General features: G+C 46.5%; 1 protein-coding gene across 3 annotated transcripts in view; it reads left to right on the top strand.

Moving 5' to 3' along the window:
• Window positions 1-16,737, top strand: part of GAB3 (GRB2 associated binding protein 3) — a 65,454-nt gene extending 48,717 nt beyond the window's left edge. Inside the window, exons 3-11 of one of the 3 annotated variants that reach the window (XR_009488253.1) lie at window positions 2,139-2,352; window positions 2,768-3,240; window positions 5,747-5,802; window positions 6,865-7,120; window positions 8,253-8,334; window positions 9,929-10,031; window positions 11,280-11,393; window positions 12,401-14,303; window positions 14,698-16,737. Coding sequence is in view for 2 of the 3 variants with exons in the window: in XM_059859148.1 (XP_059715131.1) it covers window positions 2,139-2,352; window positions 2,768-3,240; window positions 5,747-5,802; window positions 6,865-7,120; window positions 8,253-8,334; window positions 9,929-10,031; window positions 11,280-11,393; window positions 12,401-12,517 (1,415 nt within the window). In the remaining variant the exon portion in view is untranslated. Of the gene's footprint in view, window positions 1-2,138; window positions 2,353-2,767; window positions 3,241-5,746; window positions 5,803-6,864; window positions 7,121-8,252; window positions 8,335-9,928; window positions 10,032-11,279; window positions 11,394-12,400 lie in introns of all 3 variants that reach the window. The other 2 variants (XM_059859150.1, XM_059859148.1) reach the window with 2 other exon arrangements.

The following is a 16,737-nucleotide window of genomic DNA, read 5'->3' as shown; positions in this document are numbered from 1 at the left end:
AAAAGTTATTTTTCAGATGGGAAGGCTGCAGCCCTCAGCTCTGCTTTGCAAATGTGAAACCCTGTAAAAGCCATTCCTTCCAGATGATCACTGATAAAACCCTGCTGCTATGAGCACCTGCTCAAAATTAAAGCAAATCCTTTGCTTACACTTGAATTAAAGTATGTTCTTACATGCTTTGCTGACCTGAGGCTTGCCACTGCCCAGATCTCTGAAGCTAACTGGAGGAAGCAGCAGGGAGTCAATAGTGGTAGATGGGAAGGCAAGAGGCAGCTCCCTCCCAACTTGAAAGGGACGAGATGTAGGATAGTGCAGGGAGGGGAGATCAGCTGTTGTATTCTTCTTCTGCTATCAGAAAGATGAGGGGTGAAGCCTGCTGTGGCTGGTGTGGGATCCTGGATCACTGGAGTCGTAGACTATCCTCAGTTACAAGGGACCTGCAAGGATCACCAAGCCAAACTCCTGGCCCTGTACAGGATGGCCCCAAGAATTGCACCATGTGCCTGAGAGGGTTTAGTTTGTGTTTAGTCATGTTGCTGTCTAACCACTCAAGCCTTGGCAGTCCTCTCCATCCCTCCTGGTCTGCTTGCATGTATACCCAGCACCTCCCAGGCTGAGAAGTGACTACAGCAGCCCGGTACAGTGCCAAGGCTTGTGCCTCTCTTGAGGTTGGGACTAGATTGGACCTGCTGGAGGATCTCAGGACCTCATCACACAGTGCAGGGTCTGGGGCACAGGACACATGCAGCTGGTCAGGGGCTGGTTTCCAGCATTTCCATCAAGTTCTGGATATCAGCATTAGAGAAATCTGCCATCTTGCTGCACGTTGAAGTCATGTTAATTCTCAGAGTGGTTTTATCAGCAGATGCTGCTTTCTTGTGTTTGTTTCTGCTGTGGGGTTTTTCATTTTGGAGAAGGGTTTGGCAGCTTTGCCTCAGGCAGTGTCTGAGCCAGACACTGGGCATCCACTGTCAAGCCCTCCAGGTGCCAGGGGACCCAGTGGGCACTGCCCCATCCCCACACAGCTCTGGCAAAGGAACTGCCATGCAGCAACCTGAAACTGCATTAGAAAAATCATATTCCCTAACTGAGGACTTGTGCTCTTGGTGCCACTGTTTGAGCTTGCTGCCAGGAGCAGCTCCTTTTGGGGAACTGTTCTGTAAAGACACCCTTCCCACTCCACAGCTTCCCCTTGTGGGAGGTCTGGATTGCACTTTATTTTTTGAGTAGGAATGCCCCAAAAGCTTTGTTTAGCTTGACTCTGTGTGGCTCAGCCATTGCAGGGACAGAGGCTGGGAGAGGAACAGAACCAGACTTCTCTGCTGCCAGGCAGTGCTCAGGCCAGATGGGTCTGAGTGTCTCAGCCACAGGCTGCCACTGAAGGGTGTTCTTGGTGGTGTGAGCTGGCAGCCAGCTCTGGGCCAGCCCCACTGCCTGCAGCCCAGACCCCCTCCTGTCCCACTGCCATCCCACTCTGTGCTGGGGACACTAGAGTGTTATGCTCAGAGAAGATGGCACTGAACTCAGGCTCCCTGTACCTTGTGACCTCCAGAAAAGTTTTGTCACTTTTCTCAGCAGAGCCAAGAAGCCTCCAGATGGGCAGTTATAGCCACAGCACTGCTCTTGGCGTTTGGTGGCCAGCTGAGAGAGGCACAAAAAGCTTGCAGACAAGTTCAGAGCTTGTCTGGCTACTCCATGGGCTGGAAAGCTCAGCTTTGTCTACTGAGATCTAGAAAGTGGCAATAAACCAATCCCTTTCCTTGTCACCATTAATTTATGTGTTTGAAATGAATAATTAAATATTTGCATTAGATACTAAAAAAATACTTGATAGAGCTGAGGCACAGCAGCCTGTTTTTTCTTCAGCAGAGTCTGTTGTTAATTGCTGGCCACAGGAGGGAGAGAGAGACCCCAGAGTAAGTGGTCTGCACTGCCTACAGCCTGGAGGACTTTGACAGCCTGGGCAGGGGGAGCAAAATCAGGCTCCCTTCTACCCAGAACCAGGGTTTGCCTTGACTCTCTGCTGCTCTGGCATAAAACATCCCAGGTGCAAATGCAGGGTGGTGACTGCCAGGACAGTCAGAGGGCCAAGGTGAGTCAGAGCCGTCCCTCAGCCGGGCCATCCGTGTCCATTGCAGGTTCTGTGGAGAGCCTGTCTCACACGACCTCGTCCCCACAGCCCTCGCCGGCCGCCTCCACCCACGCCTCCCGCATCGCCGACCCCTCCTTCTCAGTCGAGCACGCTGCTGCTGACGCCGCCGCCGAGGAGACCCCCAGCGAGTCGGGCTCTGTCTTCCTCCCTGACTACCTCTTCCTGTCCAACTGCGAGTCGGGCAAGCTCAGCCACAACAGGTGAGTCTGGGCCCTGCCACATGTGTCGGGTTGGAGCCCCCCTCTGTCTGTCCAGGCATGAAACTGGGGCACATGGCCCCAGGGAGCCCTGCCACTCAGGGCTGGCTCCCAAACACAACGGGGGACCACCAGCCTAATCCAATTTACAGGTGCTTTTCATAGCACAGATTAGTGGTTGAGCATCGTATGTTGGTCCTGTCCCCTTCCAAGGTGGGTGGCTGAGGATCTGACACACAGCCTCTCCCCAGACACCTGCTGTTGCCCAAGGTGCTCCACAAAGTGCCCCAGCCTCCAGTGCAGCTCAGAGGGAAGGGACAGATATTGGCCCAAACTGTGTGGTTGGGTGTTTTGTTTGCTGTATTCTTACAGCCAGGAGAAAAGGAAAGCTCAGGTCCTGACTTCTGTCTCCTTGCAGGTGTGACAGCTGGTCAAATTCAGACAGATCTCTGGAGCAAACATCATCAGACGATGTTTTTGTTGACTCCTTGCAATCTCAGCCCTCCCTGTACCTTGTACAGCCAACCAGCGCTGGTGCCATGCAGCAGGTTGGAGCGCCTGTGGCGAATCCCAGCATGGTGTCCAGGAACACAGACATTAGTGGGCCATCCAGTGACTTCTCCTCCTCTTCCCCACTGCTGGGGACGCCGCTGACCCCAACGTTTCAGGCTGACAAGAGCCAGAAGGCACTGCCCTTCGGGGTGACGCAGCTGGACGTGCTGTCCAACACGCCGCCACCGCGGCCGCCCAAGCCCACGCACTTCTCAGACAGGAGGGGAGAGGAGCTGGGGGCCCTGCAGAACGGGCACGCTGGCATCTGCCGGGCTCAGGTCGCTCTAGTGCCCAGAAGGATCTCCTTGTCCAGCTTGGACAACATGAGGAACTGGAAAGGTGAGTGCATTTCCAAGAGCCAGCAAAGCAGCACCAGTGTGATGGAGCTGCCTGCATGCACAGAGCAGTTTTGACTTCTTGTTGCGCCTCTCTGTCCTCCCCTCTGTGAACTCTTACCCCACCCAATGTAACACCAAGTGCTCTTTCCAATGAATTAGCAAGCACGATTCAGTCCCTTAGGTTTGCTCCTGCTGTGTAGAAGCCTCTCAGTATGGGTACAGATGGGCAGCAGTTTGGCTCTGGTCCCTTCAGGGTGCCTCATGCCTTGCTAATTTTCCCCCTTCCTCCTCAGAAGAGAAAGCAGTAGAAAAACCAAAATGAGAAGTCAGCCACTGAATTGGGCAACGCCAAACTCTGTTAATACAGGTCAAAATGTGGGCTTGGATGTGGGAAATGCCTCTGGAGTTGTGCTGCTTTGCTACACCCAGTCTGTTCTATGAGAGCTGCGTGTCTTTTCACAGCTTATAGTAAAGACCAGGAAGTCAGGGAGACACTGGGGATGGGATGTAATCCTGGCTGAACCAGGGACTCTGCGTGTCCTTGAACAAATCCCACTCTGTCCTTGCACTTCTGTCAGGGCAGTCTGAAAACCTGCTGCTACAGAGCAAGGCAAGGCTGCAAAGCAAACTCTGCTCTGAGCTGAGCTGGCTGTTCCACTTGCTCCTGAAACACCATCATCACAAAGAGGAACAACAATCAAAACCCAGAACATCATGGTGTCATAAACCAGCATATGCAGTAGGAGAACACTTTATTACATGGAGCCACAGAACAGAGGGAGGCAGCTGGAATACCTGGCTGGAAGTCATCAAGTATATTGTAGTGATGTGAAAACCTTCATTTTTGATGAGGAAAAAAGTGTAGGTTGTTAAGGTCAAGCATCCTTTAGAGTCCTACAGTTTGAATGATCAGACAGTGTGTTGGGCTGTTAGATCTTGCTCTTAAAGCTCAGAAGATAAAGCAAGGAGATCTCTGCTCAGTCTCTCAATGTACAGACAATTCTTGGAAGGTTTCTGGAGAAACACCCATCAGTGGAATTGTTATTCTTAATTATCAGCTACATTTGGTTGCTCCCTGAGAGATGCTGCTCTTGCTTCTGCATGTGTGCTGATCCAACATAGCTGGTTCATGATCCTCCAACCCAATTTACACCAAAACGTCTCTAAGAGGATTAAATGGCCAAATGTCATGATGTGCTGCAGGGTTGTCTCTGCCTGATGGGGGCAGCAATGAATTAATAAGTGCTGCCACTTTTTCTTACCCTAAGTGTAGCTGAAACCATTTGAAGGGTTAAACTCTGAATTAAAATGTGTTTAACAAGAAAGATCAGAAAAATAAAGAGGGAGAAAGCAGCAGTTCCTCACCAGCTTCCCCAGTGAGTGCACTCAAGTTATTAACTTAATTTTTTGCCCTGCTAACCTGCAAAAGGTGCACAGATGCAATTAGCCCAGGGCAAAAGCAGCATGAGCTAGTGGAAGTGCTGCAAAGGAAGATGAGCTGTGAGGCACCTGTATCCTGGTACCTGCCTCAGCCTTGGGCCTCAATGTCTTTTTGCCAAAATAAATAAATGTAGCTGTCCCAGGACAGTGACTGTTTATCTGAATATGTATCTGCACTAACAGAATTGCTTTGTTCTTGTTTAGCCTTTTTGGCTGGTACCACTAAAATGCCTCCATTTGCAGTACTGACATCTCTACCAGAAGAGCAGGGAGTGGATTAACATGGTTGCAGGGATTTGAGCCATTCCCACAGAAAAGCCATTTTCTGCACAGAAAATCCCTTTTCAGAAAAGGGTGGTGGTTGTAAGCATCTCCCACAGCTGAACGTCTGTGTGCTGAATACTGGATTTTAGGGTTTTTTGGCTTTTGCTTGGAAAATAAAATTGGCCTATACCAAGACAAAGGCCCACCTGCACAAGGAGACTGGTGATTGTCTCCGTGATCTGGCTGTTCATTCCCCATCACCTTGGGCCCCTTGCACCCCATCAGCACTTCTGGATGACAAAGCAAAGAAATTTTCTCCTACCGTTAAGTTCCACCACGCACCACTTTCTGTACAATAACAATTGCTTCCCTGGCACCTTAAAAGGCTCCTAAATAAATATCCAAGAAATAATATTATCTATAATAGCCCCTTTTCATATAATTTCCCCAGTCTGACAGATGGGAAAACAGAGAACAACCAGAGCAGGAGCTGCATTTAAATTCTTTCTTGCTTGCTCCCACACCAGCCTTTTTCCCCAACTGCTTGTGTTACAGGAAGCATAAGTTGCAGCTGGATTATACGTGAACAGGTTCCTTGGTTTCATACTTAAAATAGATGTAATCACTCTTGAAATGCTGCTGAGTTGGATCTGGTCTTAAGTGTCATTGTATTTCCTCATTTACTAGTTATGGAATCTTTATAAAACTCTAATTATTTTAGAGCCATATGTTTTACTCCAGAATTATCTCTGTAAGGTTGCACTGCCTTATCCCATTTTTAATCACTTTTTTTTTCCTCACAGCAGACATGGAAGGCAGTTCCCTAAGAAGTCGAGATAAGAGGCTTAGCTTGAATTTGGTAAGTACTCTGTTTGCACAAATTTAAACCACTGGTACAAACTTCCCAGTGGATCATTTCACATCCTGATACTCAATCATTCCTCTCCTCTTTTCAGCAGAAGAATTTAAAACATGGAAGAAGTGCCTAGCTTTGGGCAACATAAGTGCTGACTGCTTTATGGCTTCAGTCAGCCTTTGAGAGAAGAGGGAGAGAAAGGCCTCAATACTGAGCACCCTGTTTTTAAAGCAGATGAAGTTGGGTCTGTTATGGCAAGGGTTCCCAGTAGCCTCAAGAATTAAACTGTTGACCAAGAGCATCAGAGCAAATGGCTTATTCCTTGAAAAGGGGGTCTAAAGAAGCCTATCGCTCTGTGGTCCTGAGGGATGTCTCTTCTCTAGGACATTGGAAAATGTCTGCTCTCACAGTGCCTGTGATTGAAGGCTCTATCAGTCCACAGCTTCCTGCCTCAGCCTGTGACAGACACCATCTCATATCACATAGCCAGTCTTCTGCCTGGGGCTGGATCTTGTCTTTTGTGGGAGATCCTTTGCTGGTGGTGGGCAACTTATATTTTTCTCCTTTTTGAAAGCTTGCAAGAATTGTAATCACTCTCTCTCACCACTCAGCCAGCACTAACCTGAATGAAGTGATTTTCTAATGCTAATTCTTGGTGATCAGAAGTGAGTTGTAGGTCTGTGTCTGCTCTCTCAGCTTCCACATTTGCCAAAGTCTAGTTCATTAGGTGTCCTCCTTTCAGAATTTTTTTTGTATTCAGGATCCTCCCTCATTTTATAGGTCAGAATTACTGCTGTGAGAGGCAAGTGCAGCCTCGCTGAAGTTGGAGGGTTTAACCAATAAAGTCACCAGTCAGTTTGGTCCTAGTTTCCAGCAGTGACTCGTGAAGCTCAGCGTGGACTGCTCCAGAGCTGGAGTGCTCATCAGAACTCATGCGTTTGTCTCTTATCCCATCAGAGCAGTCCTGGGCTCAGCTCAGCTGTGTTCCCAGCTCCCAGCAGCTCCCGGCTGGGAGGTGCATGGGCTGGCTGTGCATTAATGGAGCCCTTTTTCTGTGCCCTGCAGCCGTGCCGCTTCTCCCCGCTGTGCTCGGCGGCCTCGGACAGCGCTGAGGACAGCTACGTGCCCATGCGCCCCAGCACCTCGCCCTCCGCGCCCGCCCCCGACTGCTCCCCCGACGGCTACATCCCCATGAGCCCCGGCTCCGCCACCTTCACCTTCCCCGTCGTCAGCACTGAAAAACTCACCAGCCCCTTGCCTGAGCTTCCCTCCGACGTGGAGCCCCCTCCGGTGAACCGGGACCTCAAGCCTCGGAGGAAGTGTAAGCCCTGACCTAAAGTGCAAAGCCTGGGGGTCCTGATGGTGGGGACATGGGTGACCTCCTTTGATAGCGTCCTTGGCATGTCCTAAAGCAATTCTCCCTCTAGAGGACGGGTTGAAATGCTGCACGGGTGACTTACAGCACTGTAGCCTAGGATGTGTTTTCAGGGTGGTTTGTGCGTGAGGAAGAGCTTCCACGGCTGCTTCTGCAGTCCCAGCCCAGGTGGCTGTGTAAGAACAGTGCCTGGCTTTCACTGTGACTGCACACAGCCAAAGGGACCTAGCCCGGGAGAGACAGCAGACTAAATCCTGCCACTCTGAAGGACATGTACTCCTGTCTCACTAGCTCTCCAACCTGCCAGGAATGGGACATCCAAACACTCAAGCACTCAAACTTGATGTGTTGGCTGTGGTTAAGCTTCTCTTGGGTAGGCGCAGCTGGCTTAGTTTAATTAGGAATTTTTTGCAGATGCTTTTGCTGATGGTAATTTTCCACTCCTGGTTTTCATGGCATGTCCAAAATCTCAGTTGCACTTCTAGAGAATATACTGGGGACAAAATTCAGCTTTCAAGTGGAGAAATTGACTAAACCTAGCCTACAATAAAGCTCTTAGGGTTGCAGAGCCACGGGGTTACTCGGAAATTGGTTCAGGCAGCGCTACTGTAAAGTGGGGACAGACATTTAGATCATTGCCAGGAGGAAAAGCAAACTCATATACTTTCTTAAAGGGTCTTAAGAATGGTGGGCACATGTACATCAAGTGGTGACAGGGATGGTCCTGATCCCCATCTGTAGGACCTTTTTGTTTAGAACACAATCCAAAACCTGTTATAACTTGTAGGCTGAACCAGCCTCTCCAAGGCAGCATATACAGAGCATATTTGGGGCATGTGTATGTATCTTGTTTGGCATTTGGTCTCTTTATGCCCACTATATTTATTCTGTTATTTTAGGGTGATTGGAGGACTTTGCTTTCCAGCACTGACTGAAGAGGTTGTTTGTTACTGATTTCCTTCTCAGTTATGTTCTGTGAAATAGTCTGTTAGTTTCCTTCTGTTAATACAAAACTGCATTTTTCTAAACAGTCAGTACTTTTCATTGAAAACATAGTTCCTTTTGTTCTTTCTTACAGCACGACCACCTCCTCTGGACTTGAGGAACCTCTCCACAATCCGGGAGCATGCTGCCGTGACCAGGATGTGGACTGTGCCTTAGTAAGTCAACAAGAAACCTACCATTCCAATCTTCTGAACATCAGGATGGAATAGAGTTAAAAATAACTTATTCCATCCCACAAGAAAGATTTCTGGCAAAGTCCACAAACAGAAGTTCCCCGAGGTTCCCTTCAGCATCCCCCAGGCTTTTGCTGTCTCTGAAAAGCAGAGCTCTCTTTCACAACGGGCAGCTCCAGAGAATTCAGTGTCATGATTTGAAGGTTCCTTTTAACCTGGAGCTGGTCAGCACTCTGGTGTGGCTGCTATGATGGCTAAAAGCTTGGCATGCCTAAACTATGATAGAGCCATTTTTGCTCCTTGAAATTAATATAGCAAAGTAGAACCAGATCAGATAAAGAGCTCCCTGAATTGTAGACTGGGTGTAGAATTCTGCACTGCCACACAGCAGTCCAGACTTGAACTTTTAGGATGACCTTTTGTCACTAGAAATTAGTTGTTGGTAAAACAAATGCTTTTGATCCCAAAGCCCAGGTAGTATGAAAAGATGATACTGTTGGGCTCCAAGGGCAGCAGAAGACCAATCTTCAGGGAACTTGTGAGCAGGAGAGGATTTCAGCCTGCTGGCTGGGGGGAGGGCTTGACACAAAAAAAAAAGCAGCTGTACTGAAGTGTGCATGCAAAAGCCAGAAATTCCCACCAACCTCCTCTGCACACCCTGGGCACTCTAGAAAATGTGGGGGTTTGCTGGCATGAGTGCTAGACAGGGCATTTCCACTCGCCCATTTCAGGCTGTCATGTGAAGGGCAAAAGAGACACAAGATGAGCAGTTTCTCAGTTGCAGAGCCCTCTCTCACATCCAGTCCAAGGCTGGTTAAGCCCCTTGGCGCTGCCTGTTAGGGAAAGCCAATACCCTGCCTCCCAAGCACCCCTGCCAGAGCACTGAGGTTAATCAGTGCTGACACAGTGCAGAGTCCTGAAGGATAATGAGCTTAGAGTGAGTTTGCATGTTTTACACTAATAAAGAAGTTATGCCCGAAACTAATACAGCAAAAGGAATTATGCTGTTCATGCACAGAGAGGCCATCTAATTTCCTATTAACCAAGCCCATTGTGCTTGCCTGTGGTAATTTATTCACCATGCCCCTCTGAGAGTTGTGTTCATGGGAGAGATTTCCTTGTGCAAGAGCTGAGTCACAGCCATCTCCACAGCACAGGTGGCAGGTGTTGACACTGTGTGCAAAGCCAGACTGAGTTCTTTGCATATACCTTCAGCAGCTGATTAATTCACATCAGTCTCCAAAATGTGGATACCTGCACAGCCAAGTAACTGCTCCCATTATTACCCAAATGAATGATAGCTCTGTCCCCCTTGGTAGAGAATTGCTTCAACGTTTTACGGTTTCTGTTGTACCAGATAGCAAACTTTCATAAATCCCAGAGGAAAAAATCAACAAAATCAGTCAGCAATATAGCACACTATTTCTAGAACTAATGAGTGGCTTTGGACATCCTCTCCACAAAGGCCTCAGCCTTAGTGTGAGTTTATTCACCATATGGACTGTGTCAGGCTTTGGCTTCATTTCAGTGCATCTGTAAGATGCTTCCTCAACCTCTCCTGTGTTTTTCTTCGTAGCAATCGAATGAGCTTTATCTCACCAGAAAGAGACAGTATTAATTCAGCAAGAATATTTGCCAATTCAGTTTCCGGAGAAGAGGAAGAAAGTTACATTCATATGGTAATGTCATTTTCACACAGCCATCCTTTGCTTTATTCTGCTCTGTCACATTGATGGAGAATGCAGAAGTTTGTTTTCTAAGAAAAAAACGTTGAGGAGGTTTGTCCTTTGCCTTCTGGTTTGTTTCTTTTTTTTTTCAAATGATGAAATGGTTTTAGACCAAAAACACTGGGACCAATTTACAGAGGGATAAGGGAAGCCCTTTTCCTGCTCTGCAGATCTCAGCTGTTCGCCCACGAATGTTGCTGAACAGTTCCAAGAGATCACAGGGATCAGCCATATTTACATGAGAACTCATTAAGACAAAAGAAAATTAAATCTTTTCACCTTTTAAAAGTGTGCCTTGCAAAATCTCCTAGGAAATAACAGAAAGCCGTTAGTGCACTTCCTAAAGAAACACACCAAATATTGTGCAGAAACAGAACTCCCATTAAAGTCTCATTGCTTCTGCTTTGGCTGGTGGCACTAACTCCACTTCCCATCCCATGAAAGAAGAACATCTGGCTTTGTGGCTTCCTTTTTTTCATTTACTCTTTAGCCATATCTTGCAAAAGACCAGAATCTTGTTTTACTTTGAATTTTAGGTGGAAATGGATCTCAAGTCCATTCATCTGAGCCAATGTCTACAGATCTGCTTCATAGACAAAGCCCAATACCAATAGCTATAAAAATATATTGCAAAACTGACCAGTCTCCATAAACCATAGTTTCAAATTTTAACCCACATCTCTACCAGACTGAAATCTGCTCAAGAGGGCAGTTCCAGTTGTAACCATTCCCTATTTGGTTTTTGTAGTCTAGGAAAACCTGACATATGTTTGTGGTTATTTGTGTTTTTATGAGAATAATTTTCATTTTCTAGATTTGAACTGAATTTTCACCATTTCTTCAAATTCATTGAATGATGGTGTTTAAGTGGGCACCCCTGCAAATCTGAGCATTCTGAGGGCTTGGATTGAGAAGCTGGACACAAGTCCTTCTTGATAAAATTGAGTGTAAATCAGCCTGTTTTGGTTTTTTTGCCAGAATTATCAGAAGAAAAATGTGCTCACAATTTCTTTATCCCACAATTATCAGTGTTATGCTGTGGTTAGTAACCAAATGCACCCTGGGCTTAGACAATTATGTGGGCCCTGACTGTTCTCATTCACATTCTGCCAGGCGAATCTCCCAGCTCCCAGTTGTGATCCTGTTTCCTTCTGGAATCATGTTTTTAGAGCATTAAAAGTTTTTCTTCTTTCCTGACAGGAACACAGACAGGCCACCTCTCCCTACAGCGGTGCTTTTCCATGGACAAGGAAATCTAATCTTGATTATTTAGCACTGGATTTTAACTCTGCTTCCCCATCCCCTGTGCAGAAGGTAGGAGTCATCTGAAAAACCCCGCAGCCTCCTGCCTTTTTGTCTGCTGGGAGGAAATCCAGACTCAGGGTTGCATTCTGCTAGGTGCCCTGAGTGCCATGATGAAGCCAGTCGTGTTTCCAGCTGACTGTGTTTGTGTCAGGCCCGAGATTAATATGACAAAAGCATGGTGAGGGTGCTGGCAAGGTGTCCTTAGTGTGGCTTATAGGGATGCTGCTAACACGAGCTCAGCCCAGGGGATGAGACTGCTCTGGCAAGTGCAGCCGTGAGGGCTTGTGGGCCAGCAGGTTGATGCTTGCAAGATCTCTGCATGCTCCTTCATTTCATCAAGTTTCCACAAAGCCTTTCCTGCTAGTTTTCCCAAAAATCTCTGCAGTAGCAAGTTTGCAGCCCATGATAAATTAACGGGGTAAAACTGTACCGTCTCTTATAATCTGGCAAAATGTGCATCCTTTTTCTTGCATCACCAAAACCGTTTCAATTTCTTTTGCAATGCTGAGAAAATACATTCCTTGTTCCAAAGAACTTCTAACATGCCCAGGTGGTAGGTAGGTACCACTGCAAAGCAATGAACTGTTGTCAGTTTGGATCATTTTATGTCCTGTGTATCATTTTCCCCATCGGTCCATACTCCCAGATGCAAAAGACTCAAGACTCTTAAGCTTTCTTATTTAAACCCTCCCTGTATCTAAAATCAGTTAGGTTATCCCTGCAGCAGCATCAGTCAGATGAGGAGAGAATTATTATCTGCATGGAAATAGCCAGTACAGCATGTTTCCCTCACTTGCTGTGCTGGGCTGAGTGACAGGGTGGCAGATGGATAATTATAGCTAAAGCAGGCTGTAAAGCAATGCTTTTGTCAGCTGATGTCACTGTGAGCTTCAAGGTGAAGGGAAGCAATCAAGGAACGGGGGAAAGGGAAAAGAGAAAATCAAGCTAAGTATTACTAGCATCCATTTTCAACCTGAAAATTAAAACATTGGTTTTTTTTCCTCTCTGTCCCATAGAAACCTTTTCTGTCTGAGGAACAGAGAGTGGACTATGTCCAGGTAGATGAACAGAAGACTCAAGCTTTACAGAACACTAAGCAGGAATGGACAGATGAACGACAATCAAAAGTATAAAGGAAAAAGATTTTGGATCTGGAGGGGTGTTTTTTTTTGCACTGGAACCACAATGTTAATGAAGCAGCTATCACAGGAGAGCTCAAAGGCAGAGTTGTAAGATGCTTACAGTCTGTAGATGCATTTATACTGGAAACCTTTGATTTCAGCTGGAAGAAGTATGTTGAGTGAGTGGTTCACTGATGACTAAAGTAATGCATTAGCCTTTTACTGCCCTTACCAGTATGCTCCATGGTACCATTTTCTGGCATGATTCTGCAACGAGTCATACACTTAACGTTAACAAATCCACTACAAGTTGTATTAATCTAGTTTGTCCTGCCTTCTCCTTCTGTTGCATAATTCCTAGTTGCTAAAGCTATTTTTTGATATTCCTACAAATGCTGCAGGTGCTCAGAGTGCTTTTATGGCAACAGGCATCTGACAGGTTTTGGTGACTAATCAACTAAGGGCTAAATACTGAAACAATAATAAGAACTTTTTGAATATATAGTGCTTAAGCAAAGAGAATTTAAAAAAATATTTTTCCCCTGGGTTTAAAAGGTCTGGCTGTGAGCTGAAGCTGTCAGAACTTAAAAGAGGACTATGTGCCCATGCGGCTGGAATGCATGGTCTTTGACCCTCTGGATGATGGTCACTGTACTCAGCTTCTTCCCTCCATTGTGGCTCATACCTCTCACTTTCTGTCTGATTCCTACTGATGTTCCCTCCCCTGTCTTGGGAAGTGTCTTCAGCACAGCACAGCTGCTCTTCTAGTAGGAGGCTGCAGCCACACAGCTCTTGGCTGGCCAAAAAATAGAAAGGGAAGCTGTGAGCCTGTTTCTGCAAGCCTTGAGAGAACTGGCGGAGGATCAAGACTGCTTTCATCTGAACAGCAGAAGGAATGCCATTGGAATGCTGGTAGCAGTCGTCAATCTGATTGTTTCACTAGACCCACCCCAAAATAAAAAAGAGCATTAGGAAGTGCAGCATGCTCTGGGAGGCCGGGAGCCTGCCAAAACAGGACAACAATGTGCTCACACAGCATGAGGACCTCTGGGCTCAGGAAGCTTATCTACCTTGGGACTTGTTACAGGCACTATCTCAGGATGACATGTGTGTATAGTTTATAAGATATTTAACTTTAAACGCTTGGCTATGGTCTGTATTTTACAGTGGCACACAGCCACTTGACTCATGGAAGTGGGCAGTGATGCTGAGTGACCCACACTGGATTTGGTCTCACAGGCTTTGCTCCTGTAGATGAGTCCCAGTAGCCATAAGAGGTCTGATCCTGTCAACTGGGACAGACAGACATGACCCTTATAAAAGATTTCTTCTCTGACAGTGCCAATTTGCTGGCCTTCCTTCATGTGCCTGTTGTTACCACGTTGCATTGCTGTAACCTGACATCCTAAAAATTCTAATCTACCAAACAGAGGTCATAGAAATGCCACTGCAGAAACCACTGGCATTTCAAGGCTCCTACTCAACTTGTTCCTTACACCCTGTGTGCTCCCATCATTTAGGCACTCTGGGAGGCCGTTGCACATCCCGTGGCAGAGGCAGCAGAGCTAACAGAAACACAGTTTTCCTCCTACCTCAAGAGAGCTGAAGGGCTTGCAAGTCTTACTGCTTCTTTAGCCCAGCCCCTGGGGATCTGTGGTGACCAGGATCTCACTAGGTTACCCTGCAAGAACAAGGTTCACCAGCGCCTTCACTGACTGGGGCAAACTGGGCACCCAGGCCTGCAGGCATGAAGTGTCCTGGACTAGAGCTGCTTGGAAATCCAGGGTTAGTCCTGCAGGTAGGTGACCTGCTGTTCCCCCTGCCCTGCTCCTCCCCCCCTCACCAAAGCTGTCAAATGAAAGTTTATGTCGATAAAAATTCTGAAAATAATTCCAACTTTTCCACATACATCTTGTCTGTCTGGTGTGAAATTCAGTTTGTTAAAACCCAGCTGTTTTGTCCTCTGACTGACTTAGCAGAGCTGGGAGCACCCATGCCCTGGGAGTGATATTGTGATTTGGGGAGAGGCAGGGGAGATGTGCACCTGCACAGAGCTGTCAGAGAAGCAGGGATGGGCCATGGGTACTGAGACCATTGCCTTTCTTTCAAAGTGTGCAAATAACTCGTGTCACTGAAAGCTCTTGGTATGTGCTGATGTACTGAAACCAGCTAAAAGGCATTTTAAATTACAGGCAGACAACCTCCACAAAGGGTGAGTGAAGTTATGTTCTGCTACTGTAGATCCCAGGTAGTGGAGTGATGGCAGAGCAGCCTCTGATGTGGATCAGAATCCCATACAGATCAGCTCGTGTTTGACTGGAGTGTTTCCTTTCATGCTGTCAGAAAATCTTCTGAAGTGGAAAAACACCAAGTTATTGGAGACAACTGACTCACTTGTTATTCTAGTTTATTGTAAAAATATTTAAACTTCAACAAACCTGGCTAACGGATCATTCAGAAGTGTAGAGAAGAAAGAGCTGTATCTGGATTTCTACTCCCCTAAAAGGACATAAGCATATAGCTTGGCAGGGACTGTCCTTAGAGAGTGGCCCCTTTCAACTTCCCGTGTCCCCTGCTTGCCCTCACAACTCTCTTATCTTGATCAAATGCTGCTCACTGGTTTCTAACTTTTAACTTACAGCTAATTTTGATTATTTATTCTGATTTTTCATGTAACCTCCTTTTTACCAGCTGGTCCAGGGCCCATGAGATACATTCTTGGGCAGGTATAACACATGAAACAGGAGCAATTAAAAAACACTGGGGGAAAAAATTTAAAAGCAGAGCAGTCCTCAAAAGCTTTTTTTTCGTCTTTTTGTTTTGGTCAAATTCCACAATACTTCAAAGAGGGCAAAGAGGAGCAGGATGGTGGGAGGGTTTGGCAATGCCAAATCTGCTGTGGCCACTTCACCACTAAGGATTTGGGTGTGAGGGGAGCTGCAGCAGCCACCTGTGGGCCAGTACCCATAGAGCAAACTGCTGGCAGTGGAGGAGTGTTACAGAGCAAAAAGGAGTTACTCTCTAGTTAAGTCTGTTCTTAAATCCTTATCCCTTGGCCGAGAAGGAAAGAAAACTTGAAAACTGAGTCAGCTTTTGATAGTGTCATGTCTGAAAATATAGCCCAGGCCAGAGTCCTTGGTTAGTACTGGCTTTAGGGCCAGCCAGGCACACTCCTGATGGTGTCCTCTTTTTGCCATGGGTCTGTTACTTGCACGTATTTTTTCCAAAAGTGTGGTGAGAGCTGATGCAGAGAGATGCTCTGCACCTAAATGAGCACAGAGTGGCCAGTGGTCCCTTAGCAAGCTCTGCTGAGGGAATTGGCACTGCCCAGCCCAGGTATTGTAGTGCCTTCTCCAGAACTGCTGGGGCTTCTCATTAAAAATAGGGAGAGCACTAAATAAGCAGAACTGATCTAGTTTAATTGGAAATATCACCTTGTGGAGTTGCTGGATGAAGCTTGGTGGCAGGATGACTTCAAAAGCAATCAAGCTTAATGGTTTGAGTCCTGTGGTTATTGTTGGGGCCATCAGCTGGTTCCCCCCACTGATGTGTTTAATATGGCCTTACTCTCTCCTTCAATGACTGCACATTTGACCAAGGCATAGCAGGTCCACAACTGATTTGCTTTGTGGACTAAACTACATTTCATACTTCTAATTCCTTTATGACAGGAGGCAGCATTAATTTCCTTATTGGCAGAAATGAACACTTAACCTGAGAAATGCCAGCAGCCATGGAACTGGAGCAAGGTGTGTTCAGCCAGCTCACTTTGCCAGTGGTAGCACCTGCTTTCTTCATTGTCACTAACTAGATGTAGATTTTGGAGTTGCATTCACTTGCAGTGATTCAGAAGTTTAGTAATTCAAAGACCATCAGATGCTGTGATGAGAACGAAGTACAGGGCAATGCCTTCCCTTTGTCCCCCTGTTCCGCAAAACTTGCTCAGGTTTAAAAAAATGAAAGCCACCAAAATAGCAGACGTTTGCCATGTCAAAGCCAGATATTTTTTGTTTTCAAATAAAAATAAGCTTTTTCTTGTGCAAATGAAGCATTATACATTTTTTTGTATTTGTAAATCTGTGGGGAAGCATTAAACAGTCATCTCTGTTATGAAGGGACAAGTCATTGCTAGAGGGAAGGGGCTCACCTTCCTCATGTTTCATTGTAATGTTTGGTGTATATATTTGCACATTAAACTGTATCTTTTTTCTAATAAATTAATATAAAAGGTA

This window comes from Haemorhous mexicanus, chromosome 14 (genome assembly GCF_027477595.1).
Source record: "Haemorhous mexicanus isolate bHaeMex1 chromosome 14, bHaeMex1.pri, whole genome shotgun sequence".
Classification (NCBI taxonomy): Eukaryota; Metazoa; Chordata; class Aves; order Passeriformes; family Fringillidae; genus Haemorhous; species Haemorhous mexicanus.
The sequence above is the reverse complement of the archived record's forward strand: the minus strand, read 5'-3'. Positions and strand labels throughout refer to the sequence as shown.